The sequence below is a fragment of the Biomphalaria glabrata genome, chromosome 1 (genome assembly GCF_947242115.1).
Source record: "Biomphalaria glabrata chromosome 1, xgBioGlab47.1, whole genome shotgun sequence".
Classification (NCBI taxonomy): domain Eukaryota; kingdom Metazoa; phylum Mollusca; class Gastropoda; family Planorbidae; genus Biomphalaria; species Biomphalaria glabrata.
This window is the reverse complement of record NC_074711.1, coordinates 2,493,182-2,515,037: the sequence shown is the minus strand read 5'-3', so window position 1 is coordinate 2,515,037 and position 21,856 is coordinate 2,493,182. Positions and strand designations below refer to the sequence as shown.

Here is a 21,856-nt window from a genome sequence, read left to right as displayed (position 1 = left end):
CTCATTTCACTTTTTGAACACGTTGCTTGTCAACTCTCCTTTATTCTGGATACAAGATTTGTTGACCATCTTTCTCCAGTCCAGTCCTCTTAGTATTTTTGCCTTGTATAAAATCTCTTTCAATGGCAGACCAGTCCACGCCTTTATGTTGTTTTTTCATCACTTTCTATGTCTGTCTCTTCCTCTTTTTCCTGGTACTGTTCCCTAAAGGAAGGTCTTTAATGTTAAACTAAACAATGTCACGGACGCCTAATTTGAACTTCCTTGTTGCCATTTAAACCAAAAATTGAGCTACGAATGGAAAAGCTCAGAAAATTGATCCGCAGCGCTAACAAAAGCACACAATTTCTCATTTCACTTTTTGAACACGTTGCTTGTCAACTCTCCTTTATTCTGGATACAGGATGCATCATCTATGCCTTCTGGGGCGTAGGCCACCAACCAGCTTCCTTCATGCATCTCGGTTCTGGCCGAGTCTCTCCAACTGTTCCCATGTCTTGCCCATCTGCTCCCAAATCACGGCGCCATGTATTCCTGGGCCTTCCCCTCTTCCTCTTTCCTTGGGATTCCAGGTTAGGGCTTGCCTTGTTATGTTGGTTGCAGGCTTGCGAAGGGTGTGACCTATCCATCTCCAGCGTCTCTGAAGGATAGCTACTTCAATGGGCTGCTGCTTTCTTCTTTGCCACAGTTCCTCATTCGAGATCTTGTCTGGCTAGCGGACCATAAATACAGAAAAATGCGAGCTGTTAATTCGTTTTTCCACCAAAGTTGAACAGCTTCAATTCTCTCTTGGCTTAATTTCATATCAAGGCAATTCACTTTTATTCATAATGATCTTGTTGGCCTAATAGCACTCTAAAACAGCGGTTCTCAACTTTTTAGGCTCGGCGACCCCTTTTTACAATTCCACACTCTGCCGCGACCCCCCCCCCCCCCAGCAATAGAAGAATAGACAAAAAAAAAACATTTTTTCGATTCTCTTAGGCGACCCCTGGCAAATTGTCAATTGACCCCCAAAGGGGTCGCGACCCACAGGTTGAGAACCCCTGCTCTAAGAGATATTCAGGTATCAAGGGTTCAAATTCTTTTTCAGCTAAAATTTTTAAAATCTAAAATTAACTAGCAGTGTCCATACAGAAATACTATACTATAAATACTATGAATACGAAACCTTTTATTTTCGAAACAAAGCGGAACACTTAACAATTGACAAAAAAAAGTTAAATAAATAACTTATTAAAAAGTCAACTTATCTAAATTTAAGTGCTTCTACTAAAAAAAATAGATTACTTTGTTTGAAATTTGTTTTAAATAGCTAAGGGCTCTCCACTCATTTTTTTTTTTTTTTAAGTGTTCTGTAATTATTTTCATATTTCCTCAATAACAAATTGAATTTTTTTTGTAATGATCAGACTGCCTGCTCTCTGTTCTGCAAATAGTTCTGTTATTGAAGCATCAACTGGCACCTCCCAACGCTCCACAGGAAACTTTAACTGAATGTGTCACTGCTACAGTGCAGGTGAGTCTGTCATGTCTGATGACATTTTCATTTCAAAATGTCATGGGATGCTAATGACATATTGACCTTGGAGAATCATACTAAACAAATATTGATCCTGAGAATTGTAAAAAAAACAACATATTGACCTCAAGGATTGATTTTGTTTTAAAATTTGAACAAATTTGAATCATATTTTGCTTTGTTTTTGTTTTTTTCGTTGCTTTACAAATATATATTTTTATATTTGTGTGCAGAGTATGTTTCAAAGATCTTATGACATGTTTAAAGTTGTTGCCTTGAAAGAATTGAATAAAAGTAGAACATCAGACATGGATCCAAGATTGGTAAGCCGGACAGAGCTTTCAGGTTTCTTTATTTTCATACTGTGTGGTAACCTGAGCTTTTTGAATTGTTTTGATTTATACATAATTGAAATGTTTAGGCTTTGTAAAGATCTCTCTCTCTCTCTCTATCCTTTAGTCTGTTGGACCGTTGGGGCACCAGGCAAGACTTGTCGACCGTCTTTCTCCATTCCTCTCTTTTTTTTTTTTGCCTTGTTTAGAACCTCTCTCAATGGCAGGCCAGTCCATTCTTTAATGTTGTCCTCCCATCGCTTTTTCTGTCTGCCTCTTCTTTTTTCCTGGCACTGTTCCCTGAAGGAAGGTCTTTGCGTAGATCTTGTAATGTGGCCATAGGTTTTAATCTTTCGTCTTTTTACAATAGTTAGCAGGTCGTCATGGGACAAATGAGGAAAAAACTATTTCTCCTGAGAGTCAACCTCAGTATATTTAAGTTGTTTTTTTAATTTTTAACTGGGAGTACTACAGTTTGATGATACATACATATTAAACATACATGAACAGTAGCACCAGGGACCAAGTTTTTAAATGAGAGAAAGTAGTGTATTAAATGCAACGAAAATAAGGGACTGCGCCGACCAAGGTTCGAACCAGTGACCCTGGAATTGACAACTCCCCCTAGCGATAACGCACTAAGCGAACTTAACCTCTAGACCATCGGAATGTCCAATAAAACATTCTTCTGATCCAGAGTCATTTCGCTCGTATGCAAATTACCACCCCAGTGGTCAATGGTCACATGCCCAAACTAGCTCCTCCCCCACCTCGCCACATCCGTTCACCAACAACTTCAATAGAGCCGACACAGACAAATGATGGCTCTATTTAATTGTGTATCTCTCATAATGACAAGTGAACAACATAAATACATTACATATAGAAGCTTCTATGAGTACTACAGTAACAAATAAAAAAATAAGGACTCAGTGTTTCTAATGTCAAGTAACAGGAAGGGAAATCAGTGCTTCTTTATTGGTTATTGTATTTTTCTGTGTACAGGTCAATGCTGTAATGGAGGATATTCAAGAAGATGTTGCAGGCTTTAAAAATAAATTTGAAGCATGTTTTGTCCAGTAAGTGCTACTGTCAAACTTTAATATGTAGACTCTAAAAATTTGAATAAATTTAGATGTATAAAATTTATATTTTGAGAAAGGAGTAGAAATATATAAGTAACATTTTGTAACAAACTTGGTGTTAATTGTTTTTAATATTTTACTTACTCACTATCAGATTTAACTTCAGATGCAAAATATTTCATACTTAGTTACTAGGATTATCATTTGCTTGTACATTAAGTTTTAGTGTATTATTGCTTAGTTTTTAAGCCTTAGATTTCTAAAAAAAAATTTCTTTATTTTGGCAGATTTTTTAGCATTAGTCAAATGGCAGCAAGGTCATTCTACCACTTACTTATGCTTGATGTAAGGGAGCTAACGCAGCATCGACATCAACATCAAGTAATCTTTTGATATTTTCAGCAGTAATTGAACTTATGATAGTAATTTTTTTGATCATTTATAATGGTGAAATGAGCTGCTAAATGGCTTTCAAGTTTGTTATTTATTCGTTTGCTGTTATGGTCAGATTGAAGTGTGCTTTGATGGTAGAGTGGTGTGACATTTACGTCATCAGAAAGGACGAATCTGACAATTGTAATGATTTGAAAAATATTATGAACATTTGAGTTTTTTGTCAATTATGATTTATGTACTTAAAGTTACTAGAAGGCAGATGTGTTGATTAAGAGATAATAGGAGTCTCATGTCTTAATAGTTGCCTAGATTTTGTTTGTTGTTTTCCAGACGCTAACTCAGATTGATCTCCAAATGCTTGGACTAGTTTATCGTCTGAACAAATTAGACATGCTGTGGAGACAGTACATACCACCACAGTGAGTTCATAGTTCCTCATCATAGCATAATTAGACTTGTTTTTTGTATAGATTGAAATTGAATTTTTTTTTATTCATACATATTGATATCACTACTTCCATTTTTTTTTTCTTTACATTTTCTCTTTCTTCCCTAGTGCTATTAGAGCATTGAATGGGTTGCCTGAGTCAGCCAGGAAAACCAATGACTTGGCAGAATCTTTAAGTCCTTGATTAAAATGCATGACTAGATTGACCTAGGAACATGCGTAGGATGTAATCATTTTTTTAAAAATAAAATACAAAGATGAGAGAAAACAGTGTTTATAGTAGAATGCTCATGTGGCGTGATGTGAATAAAACCTAGCAACAAAATGTTTGACATGTTTCGGATGTTCCTTCAGAGTTGAAGATAATTACTTCCTAGTCCAAACCTCCCGCAGGACGACGGGGGATGGGAGCGGGCAGGGTTTGAACCCGGGACCATCGATAAATCTGAATGACAGTCCAGCGCGCAAACCGCACGATCAGGCAGCCATCCAACAGTTTTGTTAAACTTTCTTTTAAGAAGAGCTTGTCATGTCTCACTTTGAGCAAAGCAACAAACTTGGCAAATTTTTTTAATGTAAGCTTGATGTGTAGGAATGCTTTTTTTATTTTTTGATAAATTTTTTAAATGAAAATGATACTACAGAGTATAAGTTTAATAGTAGCTATTGGTTTCACTTGCATTAGTGACTATATTACTCTATAAAGGAAATAATAGTGCAGGCATAATTGGTACCATACACAAATACCATTTAGTATATTTTATAATGACATTATAAAGGTATATATATATATATAGTGTTATAAACCTGGTGGTGGCACAGATGGGGGTAGTGGTGTGAGTGTAGTCAGCCGACGCAAATCGCCCCAGGCCAGCGCTAGACGAGCGGTCAACCGCGACGAGTTACGACGGTCGGCCGAGACGAGTGTCAACATGATGGTTTGGGAAGGATCGACGTCGTGAACAGAGCTCAGGAGCGTCACGAGGGTTGTAGTCATCTGACCAACCAGAATGGTTCAGCGACGTTCTGCCCGGTTCGAGAAGGCCAGTAGGGACCCTATATAAGAGCGGAGGTATCGCAGTCAAGACGGTTGAGAAAAGGGGCTTAATACAGCATGGTTCACGAGAGAAGGTTCACGACAGGGGTTCATAACACTGTCGACTACAGCACAGTTCAACTGTGTGGTTCTGTACGGAGCATTACGACGGTTCAGTGCGGAGTACTGTCAGGTACAGTTGAGACGGCTGGCGTCTTGATCTTGGTCTGCGATCGAGTCCGACACAACGAGCCTAGTGTGTGAAGTCAGTCCTGAACTGTTGAACCCAGTGCAAGCCCGGAACGAGACGGAAAGGCCAGTGCAAGAGTTAATACGGCAGTACGGTGTTATCGGAGAGATATTTGTACAGTGTACGTGTTGCCAATTCTACAGTATTGGCTGTTATTTATTCAACTATTAAAGTGTTACGTTACTTTGGAGCCCTGAGTTGTCAAGTTCTTTAAGTTGGTGGTGTATGGTGCAGTTTGCAGAGAACCTGGATAGCGAGATTCGTAACAATATATATATATATGAATAGATAAATATGAATTATTTATGTAAGGTAAATATAGAAGATGATTCTGTTCGATTGACAAAATTTGTCACAAAGATTTGAAAAAAAAAAGAAAACATTTTTATTGCCGAATTAAAGAGAATGTGTGTTTTGATTTTTTTTTCTTTTGCAGGATGCAAGTTTGGCGAGGTTATTTCCTCCCTTACTTTTTCCAGTGGCAGGATGCTCTGTCAGAATACCTTCAGGATGTTGTCTTAGATGCTGTGGCTAACGACACTGTAGGCCAATAACTTTTTTTTACTTTCATCACATGCTTAGAGATTTTTAAAAACATTAAATAGATATATTGACATTTCATTATTATAATAATTTTAATAATAATAATAATTTTATTTATAAAGCGCTGTTAACAAACAAAATGTAGGCTCAAGGCGCTGTAACAACATTACAAACATAAACACAATTGCTAGAATAACAGTTAATCTAAAAAAGTTTTAAACAAGTAGGTCTTAATGTTCTTCTTAAAAGTGGTATAGCATGTTGTCTGTCTGAGATCAATGGGGAGTGAGTTCCAAACCTTTGGTCCGTGAACTGAAAAAGCACGCAGACCGTAGCTTTTGAGGGAGAAACGTGGCACTACTAAAAGCGTTGAGTCCATTGAGCGCAGGGTCCTCTGGGGGACATATGGAGTAATCAGTTCGCTAAGGTACAAGGGCATCTCATTGTTATATATACACTGATGACAAAGTGTGGCGACCTTGTAATCGATTCTTGCTTTCACGGGAAGCCAATGGAGCGTGCGCAAGAGCGTAGTAGCAGAATCTTGTCTAGTTTTTTTAAGGACTATTCGAGCGGCGTTGTTCTGTATACGTTGCAGCTTGGCTATTTTGTCATCAGGTATACCTGCTAGCACGGCGTTGCAGTAGTCAAGGCGGGAGAGTATGAATGCCACAGCTATTCCAATTATTATTGAATCTTAAGTTAATTTTTTTTTAAATTAATTAATGCAGTAATACTTTTTTTCACCAATTTATCTTATCTTATCTTTTAAAGATGATTTTGTTTAATAAATATAAATCATATTAGATTAGCAATCTCATTGACAATCTAATGTCATATAGTCATCAATGATGTCATTGCAGTACAGATGTCAGAACTTGCAGCTGGCACACCCACTGTTCACCTACCAGCAAAGTGTTTCCTCATCAGACCGTAAAAGTTGTACATTCTCTTTGATCTCTTTCTCACCATCAGTCAATAGTGCATTTAGCTGTTTCACATCTCCATCTAACACCTCAACTCCACAGCAGGTTAGTTATACAAGTTTTTCTTTTGGACAGTTGTATTCAATTAGTTTAGCAGCCTCCCCTAGTTCTAGTTTCACATCTCCATCCGACACCTCAACTCCACAGCAGGTTAGTTATACAAGTTTATCTTTTGGACAGTTGCATTCAATTAGTTTAGCAGCCTCTCCTAGTTCTCAAAACAAACAAATACATATTCAAATGCTGTATTTAGTCTATATAATATCTATGTAATTAAACCAAAACCAATGCTGTGTTTAGTCTATATAATATCTATATACATAAGCTCCCGTAAGTGCTACAAAGATCAACTCAGGCGCAATTTTGCCCTCACTGGCATAGAGGAAAGTAGTTTGCAGTAGATGGAGCTCTCACCAAGGCTTCGGGACAAACATTCGAGACTCAAAGAAAAGCCATTTTTGAAAACATGTGAAACACTGCACTCATCCTTAATTTTTGGAATGGAAGACATTGCCATTATCTATATACATAAGCCAAAGCCAATGCTATGTTTAGTCTATATACATAAGCTAAAGTCTTGACTGTTACATTCTTTCAATCATAAATCACTGATTCTTTCTAGGCACATAATCTATTCTGATGCCGCTTTTAGTGAGTTATAGCCTTTTACATGAATTAAATTTCCCATCATTCAACTTCCCTTTTTCTCTTACTTTTATCTTAATCACATCAATCCTCTTTGTCGTTTGTTCATCTATAACACTGTAACATCTGTAACACTGTAACATCTGTAACACTGTAACATCTATAAAACTGTAACATTTATGATGATGTAACATCTATGATGATGTAACATCTATGACACTGTAACATCTGTAACACTGTAACATCTATGATGATGTAACATCTATGATGATGTAACATCTATGATGATGTAACATCTATGATGATGTAACATCTATGATGATGTAACATCTATGACACTGTTACATCTGCAACACTGAACATCTATAACACTGTAACATCTATAACACTGTGATATATATAACACTGTGACAACTGTAGCACAGAAATTCTCTCCTACCATAGCAAACTGATCTCTCCATGTATCCCTCAGAGAGCCCTGGACTCTAATTGTGCCCATGTTCCCCACTTACAGTTTGCTGACTTTTAGCACATGCACCCCATTGAGCTCAGGAAAATCAATTTTCACTACATTCAAGAAGAACCGGTTCAAAAGTTATTTTGTTACTTTAACTCTTGTATTATATTCTCATAGCTCTCAATTATTTTTGCTACCACCCCCGGTATAAACGAAATAATCGTTATTATTATTTCTTTTGTTTCAGAATTGCATTTGCTCAATAGAAGAATCCTTAACTCCTTTGTGTAACAGCCCTGAGCAAACCTGTGACCAAAAGCACCAAACATTGAGTGAGGCTGATGGAATGTTGAATGCGATAGATACCCAACACAAAGGCAACTTTGATACCATATCCTTGAACTTGGAAACCAGCCATCCCAAAGAACTCATCAAGTTCTCCATCACTTCCCATAAGTCTCTGCCAGACAATTTACACTTACTCAACAGACCAGACAAAGCAGGAGAGCAGTCACAAGACAATAAATTAGATCCAAGTCTCTTCCATACTCTAGATGCTTTAGATCACTTGGATTTTAGAAGAAGTACCAATGAGCATCAGAGTTACAGACCTGACTTGAACTCTACAACTTTTTTTCTCCCTAGCATAAATTTGGACATTTCTGATGATGATTTGCTGCAAGGTCAAGGTGATTCAGAGCTAGACCAGTCTGACAATGAAGACTTCAAATTCCCGCCTTTAAAAATGGTGACTTCTGGTGTAAAAAAAGATATTTTTAACTCTGATTTGTTGAGACCTGTGTTTTCAAAGTCCATGTCTCAAGACTCTTTAGCTGAACAGAAAGAAGCTCCAATTAATAATACTCAGGAACAAAAAATGACTCAAGATTTAATTGATTCTTCAGAGATGCGAAATATCCTCCATGCTGTAATGCCTATATCAGGATCAACGATCGATATTGTTGTCATCTTCCAACGGCTTTGTTCATTTAGTGGCGTTCTGGCAGCCACATACACAGGAGAAGTGAAACCCGTACAGTCATCGCAGATATTAGTTCAACCTGCGTCTGACCAAACAGAGGCTACCACAGACATACCTATGTATGTTGACTTCAAGAACGTTCAGTCCACAACAGATGACAACTTTCCTACCCAAGAACTTATTGAAACAATTACAATAGAGCAATCCATTTTAAAGCTGAAGTTTGTCATGTATCTGAGAGTTTTGAAGGTAAAAATAATTGCTAGCCATTAATAATCAAAGAATAAAAATAATTAAAGCTATTTCAAATTAATCATTAATACTCTTACTGATAGTGGCTGAGTGGTATAGCACTTGGCTTCTGAAATGAGGGATCTCAGGTTCGAATCTGGGTAAAGGCTGGGATTTTGAATTTGCCTCTGGGTCTACCCAACTCTTATGGGTACCTGACATAAGTTCGGTAAAGTAAAACAGTGGATCATTGTGCTGGCCATATGACATCCTCATTAGCTGTTGGCCATAAAAACAGATGACCTTTACATCATCAGAAGCCAAACCAACCCACACAGCCCCTTTTTGTCACAATGTTAGAGAAATTATGGAAGTCTTGACTTTTAGTTCAATTTTAAAATGGTTTGAATGCAGTAAAAATAAATATTTGATTTCATAACACTTTTTATTTTTCAGTCTGTCTGTCATCTTCTGACTGTCTATGCCACCAACTTGTTGTGTATGGATCTGTGCGCTACACCAAGATGTATTGCTAAAAAACTCATTGGCTTAAAGGTCAGAAAATCCTGTATGGTACAAGATTATGAGAAGAATGATATTCTTATCTTCTTATCTAATAAAATACAGACGTTACTTCAAAAAAGAAGATTACGTCCTTATTGTCAAAAATCTAGTCATGCATGTTAACCAATGACTTAAATTCTGCCAAGTCAGTGGTTTTACTGGCTGGCTCAGGCAACCCATTCCTTGCTCTAATAGCACTAGGGAAGAAGTAGCATTTGTACAAATTTGTCCTAGCATATGGGACGAGGAATATGTATTTATCTTTGTGTCTTTCTGAGTATTTTATTAAATTTTGTATTTGCAGATTATGGTTCAGTGTTTTATGTATAATTGCTACTTTACTTGTAAGTCTTCTATCCTTAAGGCTTTCTAAATGTAATGATTTCACTAAAGGTGTTTTGAAGGAACATATTTCTACTACAAGGCTATGGATCTGGGAGTGAGAAAAAGACATCTCATTAAAAAAGATTATCATCCTTACTTAAAATTTTGTTAATAGGATATTATATTTCCTTGTTCTCATATTCTTAAGATGACCATATTGAGTCAAGTCTTCTTATGATATCTTATATTATCTATTAAATCAGCGGTTCTCAACCTTTTAAGATTGGCGACCCCTTTTTACAATATCCCACTCTGCCCACACATACAGCAATAGAAGACAATAACAATCCTTATTTTTGATGGTCTTAGGCGACCCCTGGCAAATTGTCAATCGGGGTCGCGACCCACAGGTTTAGCACCCCTGTATTAAATGATAGACATTCCTTCAAAAAATAACAAAATTACCCCCGATGCCTATCAGCAGCCTATCCATACGTTAATTTAGTTGTGCATGTTTATTCGAATTCTGCCGTCATTGGTTAACTGGCTGATGATTACATCCTACGCATTTCATGTGTCCATCTAGTCATAGCATGTTAATCAGTGACTTAAACTCTGTCAAGTCGTTGGTTTTCCTGTCTGATTCAGGGAACCCATTTCATTCCCTAATGGCACTAGGGAAGAAGGAGCACTTGCTAAATTTGTTCTAGCGTATGGAATAAGAAATGTGCCTTTATCTTTGTGTCTTTCTGAATATTTTATTAGGTTTTGTTTTTCTAAAATGGAACAAGAGAAAAAAGATCACTTATACTAATTTGTCTTAGCATATGGTATAAAAAAATGTGCCTTTATCTTTGTTTTTATTTTTTATTTTTTTATATATTTTTGTAAGTAATTATGTTTTAGTGTTTTATGAATTATTGCTGTTAATTTTTAGTCTTCTTCCTTGGAATGTCTCCAAGTTTAATGATTTTACTAATGCTGCTACTCAGGCCAAATGTGAATATTCATTTCAAATCAATGCATTGATCCCCAGTTGATGGACATGATCGACAAATTTTACACTTCAGGAATGATCAGGACCTGCCGTCACCAGACAGAGACTGCTAATGACTGTCTGTTTTACTATGGTCACCAAGGGCAGTGGAATGAACGCCATGAGCCGTTGACACAACAGATGTGTACAAGGATTAACAATGTCTCTGCCTGTTTGGATATCCTGGAAGAATACCAGGCCAAACTTTTGGCGTCCATGACTTTGGATAATATTCAGATACCCCCTGCACCAGGGGGAGTTAACTGGGATAAATTTTTTGGGTCAAGTATTCCGCAAGGTAATATGGAAGCTTTTTATTTTTTTAATGCGATTTGGAAAAAATGTTAGTGTCGAACAGCTTTTTCGAGTTTCTGTAAAAGAAGAATGTCTAAAGTATTGATTTTTGTTTATCTAGTTCTGTTTTTAATGTAATAATCTGTATTTTATATGTGATATTTTGGTTATGAGGATTTTTATAAAAATTACCAATGAAAACCAACTCAAACTTATATTTTGATAGCCATAAGTTTTATTTTAATATGAAACTTGACTTACAAAACTTATAAATATACAGAACTACTTGAAAATATAAATGCCAATATTATTTAATTAATGGCATTTATATTTTCATGTAGTTCTGTATATTTATAAGTTTTGTAAGTCAAGTTTCATATTAAAAAACCTTTTTCTGTTTTCCTAAACAATTAACTTCAGATATTGATAGAAAACTTCAAAGTATTGATAGAAAGTATAGGATTAATTACATTATTGGATCTGACAATAATCATAAACATTACGTTAGCAGTAACCAGTTTTCCTGACCTTCTGCTCCTGTTTCATAGTCTGTTGGATCCTCTGGGACCCACAATGATCTGTCAACTGTCTCTTTCTATTCCTCTTGTCTTTTTTCTTTTGCCTTGACAAGAATCTCTCTCGACGACAGGTTCCTGTTCCTTCTCTTTTCCATCCCATTCTCTGTCTGCCTTTTCTTCTTTTGCCTGGTTATTCAATGGCATATCTGTCAAACAGATAAGTTGGAGGGGTTTGCTTTACAAGGTTGGAGAAACAGCCTATTCTGCTGCATCAAGTCAGGTTACTTGTGTTTTTTTGGTGTAAATACCCAGATAAAACTGTTAAATTTGTATTTTGCAAAATTATTTTTTACATTTTAAGATTGTTGTTTCAATTATTTCAATCTACACACATATTGATATCCAGTATTCCTTTTTTAACATTTGATTGGATCAATAAAATTATCTTATCTTATCTTAAATGATAAACAGTGCTATTTGGTAGAGTTTATTGTATTATTGGGAGGGACTTAAATGACCCTGTAGCTTTTCATTTCTCAAGAGATATTTTAAAAATGTTTTACATGTTTGGGATGTTTCTTCTGAGTTGAAGATAATTTACTTCATAGCTCAAACCTCCCACACGATGATGGGGGATGGGAGTGGGCAAGGTTTGAATCCGGGACTATTGATAAGTCTGAACGACAGTCCAGTGCGCTGACTGCATGACCAGGCAGCCATCCAACTAAAGAGGCAGTTCCTTGATACACAGTTGAGGTCACAGGTTGGGCATGTGTGATCACCAGGCGCTGTTGCACTTTCACCCTTCTGGTGTGTATGCCATCTTCAAATCCATGATCCAGCTATTTTGTCCTACCCCTAGAAATAACTTATGTTGGAGTGTTCATATGACTAGACCAATACATGAGATGAACTGCGCAGTGGTTTCCAAATCAGGGAGCTCTCCATATAGTTTTCTTTCTATTGGGGTGATTTGGGGCCAATGTCTTATACGGGCCTCTTGGTAAAGAGAGCAGTTTTGGAGGATGTGGTCGGCATTCTCTGGTGATACTCCACATGGGCAGATTTCACTGGTTCCAATTTTGAGCTTCTGGTACATGTGTTGTCGCATTCTGTTGTGTCCGGTCCTGAGTCGAAAGATTAGACGTTGGTCTTGTTGGGATAGCTTATAGTAAGCATCATCTTTCTTGTGATTTGGATGAGAGCTCGTCCATTTCTCATTTATTTTGTTTACAATTAATTTCTTCATTTCTTCTGGATAGAGTGCAGAGTTTATGACTCCACAACTTCCTGAATCTTCTCAAATACTGCCATTTTGTCATCTCTGCAATAAACCTAACTCTATTTTTGATTTTAAAAAAAAGGCATATGACTTACAATAATTTATATTAGCCATCATATTTTTAAAAATTTGTCTTGACTTCTGAAGAATTCTGGCCTATGTGGGCAGATGAAGAAGATACTAGGAAAGATATCCTAACAGAAAGTGTCAGTAAAGTTCACGTCTGCTGGGTGCAAGAGTGTAAAGAAATATTAGAACTACAGCGGCAACATTTAATGTTGGTATTGACAGCACAGTGTCGGCTCATGGCGTACAAGGTGATTAGTTAATGTTTGAATGCTTTCATTTTACTTTCAAACCCTATCTCCGCTGGCTGCCATTGAAAGTAATGTCTCAAATAATTTGAAAACTAGTAATTTTAGAACATATATTTATCTATGTACACAATTTTGAAAATTTGAAAAAAGTAAAGTACCCCTTGCAGAACTTGTGATCTATGGGGCAGATGATGTAAAGGTCATCTGTTTGTATGGTCGATGTGTCATGTGGCTTAAACGACAACCAACTGCCTTTACTTTTCCCCAACTAATGTCAGGTACCCATTAGAGCTGGTTGGTCTCAGAGGCAAACTGAAGATCCTGAAAGAAATAGTCCCAGTCTTCACCAGGATTTGAACCCAGGACCCCCAGTATGGAAGCCAAGTGCTTTATCACTCAGCCACCATGTCATGTATCCTGTATCCATTGGGGGAACCTAAGATCATCCTAAAAAATGAGGTATTCAAAATCCCAGCCTTGCCCTCAGTTTGGAAGCCACGCATTTACCGCTCAGCCACATTCCCCCCTAGAGAAATCATATAATCAAACTAAAAAAATATTGGCCTATATTATGCCTTACAGTAGGTACATCAAAAGTCAAAGAGATTCTATTACATGCTTATAATGTTGTTGTTTTTACTTATTTGTTTAGACTAATTTGTTCATTAAAGACGGCCTTGAATTCAATCTCCGACATTGGTCCGATAGTATGACTATCTCTTCATGTCTGAGTCCAGTGACAACATTCCTACAAAAATATCTGGATTCATTTAGCACCTGGCTATACCATGACTGCTTTCACAGAGTCTTAGAAAATATTTGGATATTTATTGTTCAGGTGAGTAGTTTACCTCTTAACTCTTTATATATATTTAATGTATTCCTGTTATTATATGTATAACTATTTATTACATATATCATGCATACATCAAATAGTCTAATATGCTATTTAATTCACATCAAACATGTGTTAGATTGTATTTGCAATTATTAAATTAGGAAAGTCTTGCAGTTTGTTCACAATGTCTAAATGTTTCCTTAATTTAAACCATGTTCAACATGTCCTTATATTGGTATATTGGTATTTAACAAGTGTATCAGCATAGCTAAAATAAAATAATAATAAAGCTTGTCCTCAGGTCTGAAGATTAAGGAGGACTGCAGTATTTCACATGGCTGCGCAGTCTAAGCTGTGGTTAGGGTTAGGGTTATGGTTAGGGTTACTACAAAACCGTAGTCTGCCAGTGGTTGGTTTATACGTTTAGGTTATGTCTGTCCTTGGCTATAGATTTACTTTTGGTCTCAAAGATGTATCCTGCAGCTTTTGTAATAAATCTCCAGCTGTCTCATATAGAGGCTGCCTGTTGCCAGGTGCTCTCTTCTATGTTTGTTAGTTAAACCAAGCTGGTACCTAAGTTGGTCTTTAAAAATTGGGGGGGGGGGCACCGAACACCTATCAGCTCACAAAAAAGCACTACCTTTGGCATATGATTTTCTGCTATTCAAAACATGTGCCCTGCACAGCCTAGATGTCAAACTATAAGCAGTCCCTCTATGCTGTCCATACTGGCATTTGCATTCGTTATTAGTATTAACAATCTTGCCAAGGTATGCCCATGATGGATCATTGGTGAAAGCATTCAAGAACCACTGCATGGTAGACGCTTATTGTTTTGGCATGCATTGCGATTTATTCTTTGAATTAAATTAAATTTTGCTTAAGTACATTATTAAAACTCATATTTAGCTTTGAAGTTAAGTGCATTGGTCTTATGAGCATAGGGAAAGAACATTTGATAAATGTCATTGATGTGAGCTGCACATTCAAATAGATTGAATGCCAATTACAATTTACGTCATCCTAATATATAACAGGATTTTGAAAGCCATGCTTCACAGTTAGTGAAGACTGGACATTCCTCTGGACCACAAGCTCATACCTGGATGCTGGCTATCATGGTGAGTGGGATATCTTTTATATATATATATAAATATATCCATAGTCTGTTATGTGATCATAGTTTTTTAAAAGCACTATATAAATTAAATAATTATTATAATGATAGCTGCTTTTTTTTTTACATTTTCTAGAGCTTATTGCTTATAACATCTGTAATCTATAAGATAAGATCGCTAATTTTGCAATTTAACATTCCCATAAGAAATGTATCTATTTTAGTTTGTTGTTTTTTCTAATTTGTTTAAATCACTTTCAGCATTTGATGAAGTTTATTCATAACAATGGTAAAGGCATCAACAGAGATTTACTTCTGTCTCAGGCTGTAAGTTGTTTTTTTTTTCATCCTTATTATTGTGGCTTGCTTGATCTTTTCTGGGTATTTTTCTGAGTAGAAATATAAGTGTTGTTGTATAGCTTAGTTTTATTTTCTGGCAGGATTGACTCATTAGACTTTGTAGACTGTTACCTAAGACGATGGAAAACTCTGAATCCAAACTTCTGCTGCCTTGTACTAAACCAAAGCATGGAAGACATTTCTGGAGTCACTCCAAAGCTTGTTACCCTTAAGTAATTTCTGGCACTCTGTACTACTTACTGGCTGCTTCCCTGATGCTGCTGATACCAAACTGTCTGTCCATGGAAGACATTTCTGGAGTCACTCCAAAGCTTGTTACCCTTAATTAATTTCTGGCACTCTGTTCTACTTTCTGGCTGCTTCCCTGATGCTGCTGATACCAAACTGTCTGTCCATGGGAGACATTTCTGGAGTCACTCCAAAGCTTGTTATCCTTAAGTAATTTCTGGCACTCTGTACTACTTACTGGCTGCTTCCCTGATGCTGCTGATACCAAACTGTCTGTCCATGGGAGACATTTCTGGAGTCACTCCAAAGCTTGTTATCCTTAAGTAATTTCTGGCACTTAGTACTACTTTCTGGCTGCTTCCCTGATGCTGCTGATACCAAACTATCTGTCCATGGGAGACATATCTGGAGTCACTCTAAAGCCTGTTACCCTTAATTAATTTTTGGCACTCAGTACTACTTTCTGGCTGCTTCCCTGATGCTGCTGATACCAAACTGTCTCATTTAACCCTAACCCTAGCCCTGGCTCTCTACTATACGATAGCATTAACTGTATATAAGAAGTCCTTGTATGAAGAGAAACTGCTCTACAATATGATGCTTTGCTGTTCTACTAAATGAAAGCTGCCAACCAAAAAATGTTTTTTGTTCATAATTCTGTGCATTTAGTACGAAAGTTAAAAGTGAGTTAGTTGAAACTTAACGGAACATTCCTCGTTCTAATAAAAGCACATTCCTCGTTCCATACGCTAGGACAAATTTGTTCAAATGCTCCTTCTTCCCTAGTGCTATTAGAGCATGGAATGGGTTGCCTGAGCTAGCCAGGAAAACCAGTGACTTGGCAGAATTTAAGTCATGACTAAATGCATGATATGTAGGACGTAATCATCTTCTTTTTTGAAGTAACGTCTGTATCATACAAGATAAGATAATATAAAAAGATAAAATAAACCTGTCCTATTTTTCAGAATCACGTTTTATTTCAACTGGAGCTCTACACTTTGTCCACCCTGCACCTTTTGGCCCTGTTTCAAAGCCTCATGGATTTTGTAAGTTCTTGAAGGAATTATGAAACTCATACTACTTTCCTTTTTAGTTCTTTTTTTTTATTTTTTTATTTCTAACAGCTGTTAAATAAATTATGTTTTTTTAATAGGGCTACTTTCATGCTTATAGCATGCTCAGAGCACTTTGGTCCAATCTCAGTTGTGGACCAGTGGGGGGGGGGATGTATCTAGGAGAAGGTTTTTCCGTGCTGCCTTTAGGCGCTCAGTAAACACAACTCTGCCCGAGTCGGGTGTCGAACCTTGAGCCTCCTTCATAGGGAGCCAAGCCAGGCCAAGTTCAAGCACACTTAGCCTCTCGACCACACTTCCCACATTTCGATGTATTTAGAAAAAAAAATATTTTATTTTAGCATGGAAATCTCCTCACATCTCAAACAAGCCATAAAAAAACTAGCAAGAGACCATGGAGAGTGGCGTGTTTTTATGGAGGCTCCATGTTCCATTAGAAACTCAAAGGAAAGATGATGATGATGATGATAATGTAGCTTGTGGATGTTAACACGATAATGAAGAAAGATTATAGTTCGTCCATCGTGGTTGGATGATAACCACTTTGTCATCCGAGGGGGCTGAGGACTTTGCACTGGGGTTCTGTTCCTCATCATGTGGCTGGTGAGATCTATGTGATCCCGAAATGTTCGGCTGAGCAGGTTATTAAAGGTGGAGCTAGTGTCATGGGCCTTGTTTTTCTTCTGCCAGTGTTGTTCTCTTTTCCTCAGCAACCTGTGTGCCAGTTTTCACAGCGCGACGCCATGATGCTCTGTCATGTGCCTCTGTCTTCCAGGTGGCTGGGTCTATGCTGAACGCCTTTAGAGAAGCTTTGAGGGTGTCCCTGAAGCACTTTCTTTGACTACCTTGCGAGCGCTTTCCTTCACTTAGTTGGCCATACAAGAGTCAATAGGGATGCGGTGGTTTTCCATTCTGCACACTTGTCCTGCCCATCGCAGCTGAGACTGCATCAGGATTGTATGGATGCTTTGCAGACCTGCTCTTTGAAGGACTTCAGTATCTGGTATTTTGTCTTACCATTTGACATTCAGTATTTTTCTTAGACATCTCATGTGGAAGTGATTCAGTTTCTTTGCATGTTTTCTGTACACTGTCTATGTTTCTGAGGCATAGAGCAATGTAGGGAGGATGATGGCTCGATAGATCCCTAGCTTTGTATTTGTGGTGATACCATGTCTGTTCCAGACATTTTTAGACAGTCTGCCATAGGATGCAATGGCTTTGGCGAAATGCAGGTCGATTTCATTATCAATCTTTCCGTTTCTGGACAATGTTCCATGAGGAACTCAAAGGAAAGATGATGACGATGATAATGTAGCTTGTGGATGTTAACACAATAATGAAGAAAGCATATATAACATTCAATAGCAGTAGAAAAACAGGCACATTATCTTGATCAACTTCACAGGCTCTTACATTTGTTATAAACTGCAGTCTAGTTTTTTTTTCTTTATGTACCTCAACAGCGATCTATCGAAGGTGACAGACTTACAATGGAAGAGAACGCGACTAGGCAGCCGCCTGCCATTACCCATCGGATCATGAAAGAGCTACAGTCCCTGAGGAAGTCATTCAGTGGAGCAGAGTTGATTCACTGGATTATAAAGAACCAAAATGTCCTTCCTGCAGGTACTATAGCACAGCACAAAAACTTCAACTAAATAAAGAAAAAAACTTGTTCAAATTAGTTTTTAAATGTTTTTACTGTAATGAAATATATTGTAAGTTATATCATCTGCATATCTGTTTTAATCAGCAGACTGTTTCCGTTTTAAGCCCAAAGTTAGGTTCCTTAAACACTCCAGATTTTTTTTTTATAGAGGTGCAACACTGAGTCCATGTTGTTGTTTTTTTGTCTATGTACAGTAAATATGTATACATTCCAGATATGCCCATCCCAAGCGAACCTTTGACTAAAAAAACAGCTCAGATTATATGCCAGAATTTGTTGGACCAAAACTTTATTGTGGAGCTTTCCACTGAAGCACTCAGTAAGTCTGTCGCTAGATGAATTAACCAAGTTCCATTTTAAAATTTATTTTTCCAACTGTTGGAAAATGTATTGTTGTTTTTTTTTTAATTCTAGCAAGAAGGACAACTCCTGTCTCATTTGGACAAACTGCCGAATTCACTTCCTATCCTGAACTCAGCATCCACAGTTCTGTCGCTCAGTACAATGATTATCTCTTGGAAGAAGCTCGTTACAGAAGCTTTACAGTTGCAAGTTTGACAACAGGTAAACTAAACGTTTCATGTACAGAAAAACTATAATTGCTAGAGCTACAAAATCTTTATGTGGAATGAATTAGAGATTTATAATTGTTTATCAAAATTAAATAATAATAATAATCAATATTGTTCTTGTAAAGGCACAGTGGCTGAGTGGTTATGCGCTTGGCTTCCGAACCTGGGGTCCTGGGTTTAAATGTCGTTTAAGACTGGAATTTTTAATTTCTGTATTTTTAGGGTGCTCCTGAGTCCACCCAACTCTAATAGGTACCTGACTTTATTTGGGGGAAAGTAAAGGCGGTTGATCTTTGTGCTGGTCACATGACACTCTGCTTGTTAACCCTTGGCCGAAGAAATAGATCACCTAAGCATTATCTGCCTTATAGATCGCAAGTTCTGAAAGGGGAGCTTACTTTCTTTTATTTTTATTGTTCTTGTGGAAATTATCTTGCGAATTGTGCATCACGCATTCCAATACTTTATAAGTGCACAAAATATAGGTTCATACCTCAGTTTCATTTCAGTTTCATTACATGCGAAGTTTACATCAAAAAGTTTTAATTATTTGTTACAAGCAGATGAGACTCTTAATCTTATACCAAACAGACTATACCAGATTATAAGAACTTTAATCTTGATTCAATAAATAATAATATGTCAATAATAACTGTGTTTACGTTACTCTATTTTTGGATCCTTCTCTATCTTCCTCTTTCAACACCCATTCGCACCGTCCCACATTCACACTATGCTGCGCACATAACATTGTTAACGTAATAACAGAGTAGGCCTACTTGTGCCTGTACTTGTTCATATGGTATCGTGTTGTAATCATATTAAGGAACATGGTGATATTTATTAAAGAACTAATGGCTAGTGCTCTTTTTTACCAGGTCAAAATTTCTCTTTGAAATATATCGAAGGGCACAGATCAAGAACTGCAACTCTTGAATCTCTCAACGCCGTGGAAAGCTCATTCGCAGAGAGGACCAAAGTTGTTTCAGATCAGGCAAGAGCTAACAGCGCACTCCGGGGAAGCCCTGAACCAGTCACAGGCATAGAGAGTCAGCAGTTACCTGTACAGTACAGTAACCTCACTCCCTTTTCCAGTCTGACAGATGTTCGGGCAGAGGACCATAAAAATACATTTATACCAAGTTCCAGCGTGTTTTACCTTGTGCGCCAGAGCGTATTCCTCCCAACGCAAGGTAGCCTAAATCAGGGGCCTTGTCAAACGCAAGCTACACTCTCAGAAACTGAGCATAGGATTAATAAACTGAAAGAGTCTTCAGAAAATCTGTCTCTGGTTGAAAAGTGTTTAGCCCACAAGATAAGCCCACTAGTTATTCTCTCTATCATTGCCAGTCGAAAGAAAGTGGACAGACTGGCCAGGGAATATTTAAAGCAGGCTTCTCCTTCGACATTGAACAAATTGAGAACAATATTGGATGAGCCGTCATTAGAATGCACCAGCTAATTGATGAATAAATATGACATGTACATGTAATAGCAGCACTAGAGTAGGCTACAATAGTTATTGAAAATAGAAGGTGATAATATGACAGATCATGTTTATTCATTATTTCTAATTTTTTTTTAAACACTTAAGTTCAAAGTTCACTTCAGTTGGATTATCTAGCTAAATATAGGCCTGTTGTCAGTATATTATTTATTGTAAATATCACTGGTTGTTATAATTATTTTTACATTTTACTGGTATTTTATATTCATTAAATGGTGATATTTTTTTTTTAGAATGCTAACATCTATACTCAAAGCTTTGTGTGATATTTCACTGTTGTTTCACATTGATTATATAAAGAGCTTCTAACAACTCCATTACCCTTACACTGGATACACATTCTCACAGTACTAATAGTTACCACAGATGTAAATTTTAGCCAAAAAAGATACTCTGCTTTGATTGCTATTCAGAGAAATGGGTATTTACTTTGACAAATTATTCATACCAAGTCTTTCTCCAACCGAATGGTTGTCTTTCTCTAGAAGTTGCCAATACAGTGCTGCTCATGCTTTGTAAAGATTTAATCACTGACTGGGTGATGACCATTTTTCACTCATTATCTTGCATCTCATCAGCTTACATCCTCTGATTGTCTTATTCACTTTTACATGTTTCTGTCATTCCTTCAGAAATAAAACCCAAATGTCCTGAACAATGGGGGGGGGGGGGGGGGGGGGTCAGGGTTTGAACAGAAGTGTGAGATATAGGTCCAGGCAGCCAACTGACCACCGGTACTATACTTAGTCTGAAGCAATTATCCAATGCCATGATTCAAATTTTCATCCTCTTAATTGTTTGATAGCTGAAATTGAACAGGTGTAACTTTGATTGCATATCATCAGATGCCATACTTGAGCATCTTGAGATAAGGACTTGAGGTGCTAGAACTGTAGCAAGGCATTTCACTTCTGAATTAGCCTGTAGTCAAATTTTCTTCTCCCAATCAAAGGGGAACAATCCAACACTCTAAGCTGTTTGATATTCTTACTAGTTGGCCACCTGGTTGTGCGGTATACACAATGGACTGCGGTTAGGTCGTCTCGATGGTCCCAGGTTCATACCCTGCCCGCTGCCATCCCATGTCGTCCTGCAGGAGATGTCTTTTAACTAGAAACACTAGACTTAATAACCATAAACAACGCCAGATTCAAATTCACAAGAGAAATTCTATTTACACACTTCGTTAAAACACTCGACACATAACATTGCAACACTCACTTCCCTTAGTCAAGGGG

At 37.2% G+C, this 21,856-nt stretch overlaps 1 protein-coding gene across 6 annotated transcripts in view; it reads left to right on the top strand.

Annotated features, from left to right (window-relative positions):
* The window catches only part of LOC106062685 (uncharacterized), a 38,364-nt gene extending 17,088 nt beyond the window's left edge, over nt 1-21,276 (top strand). For 5 of the 6 annotated variants that reach the window (XM_056005097.1, XM_056005052.1, XM_056004985.1 and 2 more), the window contains exons 13-31: nt 1,413-1,519; nt 1,756-1,845; nt 2,860-2,933; nt 3,227-3,320; nt 3,666-3,754; nt 5,506-5,611; nt 6,476-6,643; nt 7,948-8,931; nt 9,370-9,468; nt 10,838-11,135; nt 13,079-13,248; nt 13,901-14,086; nt 15,124-15,207; nt 15,465-15,530; nt 16,760-16,840; nt 18,334-18,496; nt 18,754-18,858; nt 18,954-19,103; nt 19,990-21,276. In XM_056005097.1, coding sequence (XP_055861072.1) covers nt 1,413-1,519; nt 1,756-1,845; nt 2,860-2,933; nt 3,227-3,320; nt 3,666-3,754; nt 5,506-5,611; nt 6,476-6,643; nt 7,948-8,931; nt 9,370-9,468; nt 10,838-11,135; nt 13,079-13,248; nt 13,901-14,086; nt 15,124-15,207; nt 15,465-15,530; nt 16,760-16,840; nt 18,334-18,496; nt 18,754-18,858; nt 18,954-19,103; nt 19,990-20,573 — 3,698 coding nt within the window. In that variant the 3' untranslated portion in view covers nt 20,574-21,276. The remainder of the gene's footprint in view (nt 1-1,412; nt 1,520-1,755; nt 1,846-2,859; nt 2,934-3,226; nt 3,321-3,665; nt 3,755-5,505; nt 5,612-6,475; nt 6,644-7,947; nt 8,932-9,369; nt 9,469-10,837; nt 11,136-13,078; nt 13,249-13,900; nt 14,087-15,123; nt 15,208-15,464; nt 15,531-16,759; nt 16,841-18,333; nt 18,497-18,753; nt 18,859-18,953; nt 19,104-19,989) is intronic. The other variant, XM_056005303.1, reaches the window with a different exon arrangement.
* Nucleotides 21,277-21,856: the final 580 nt, after the last annotated feature.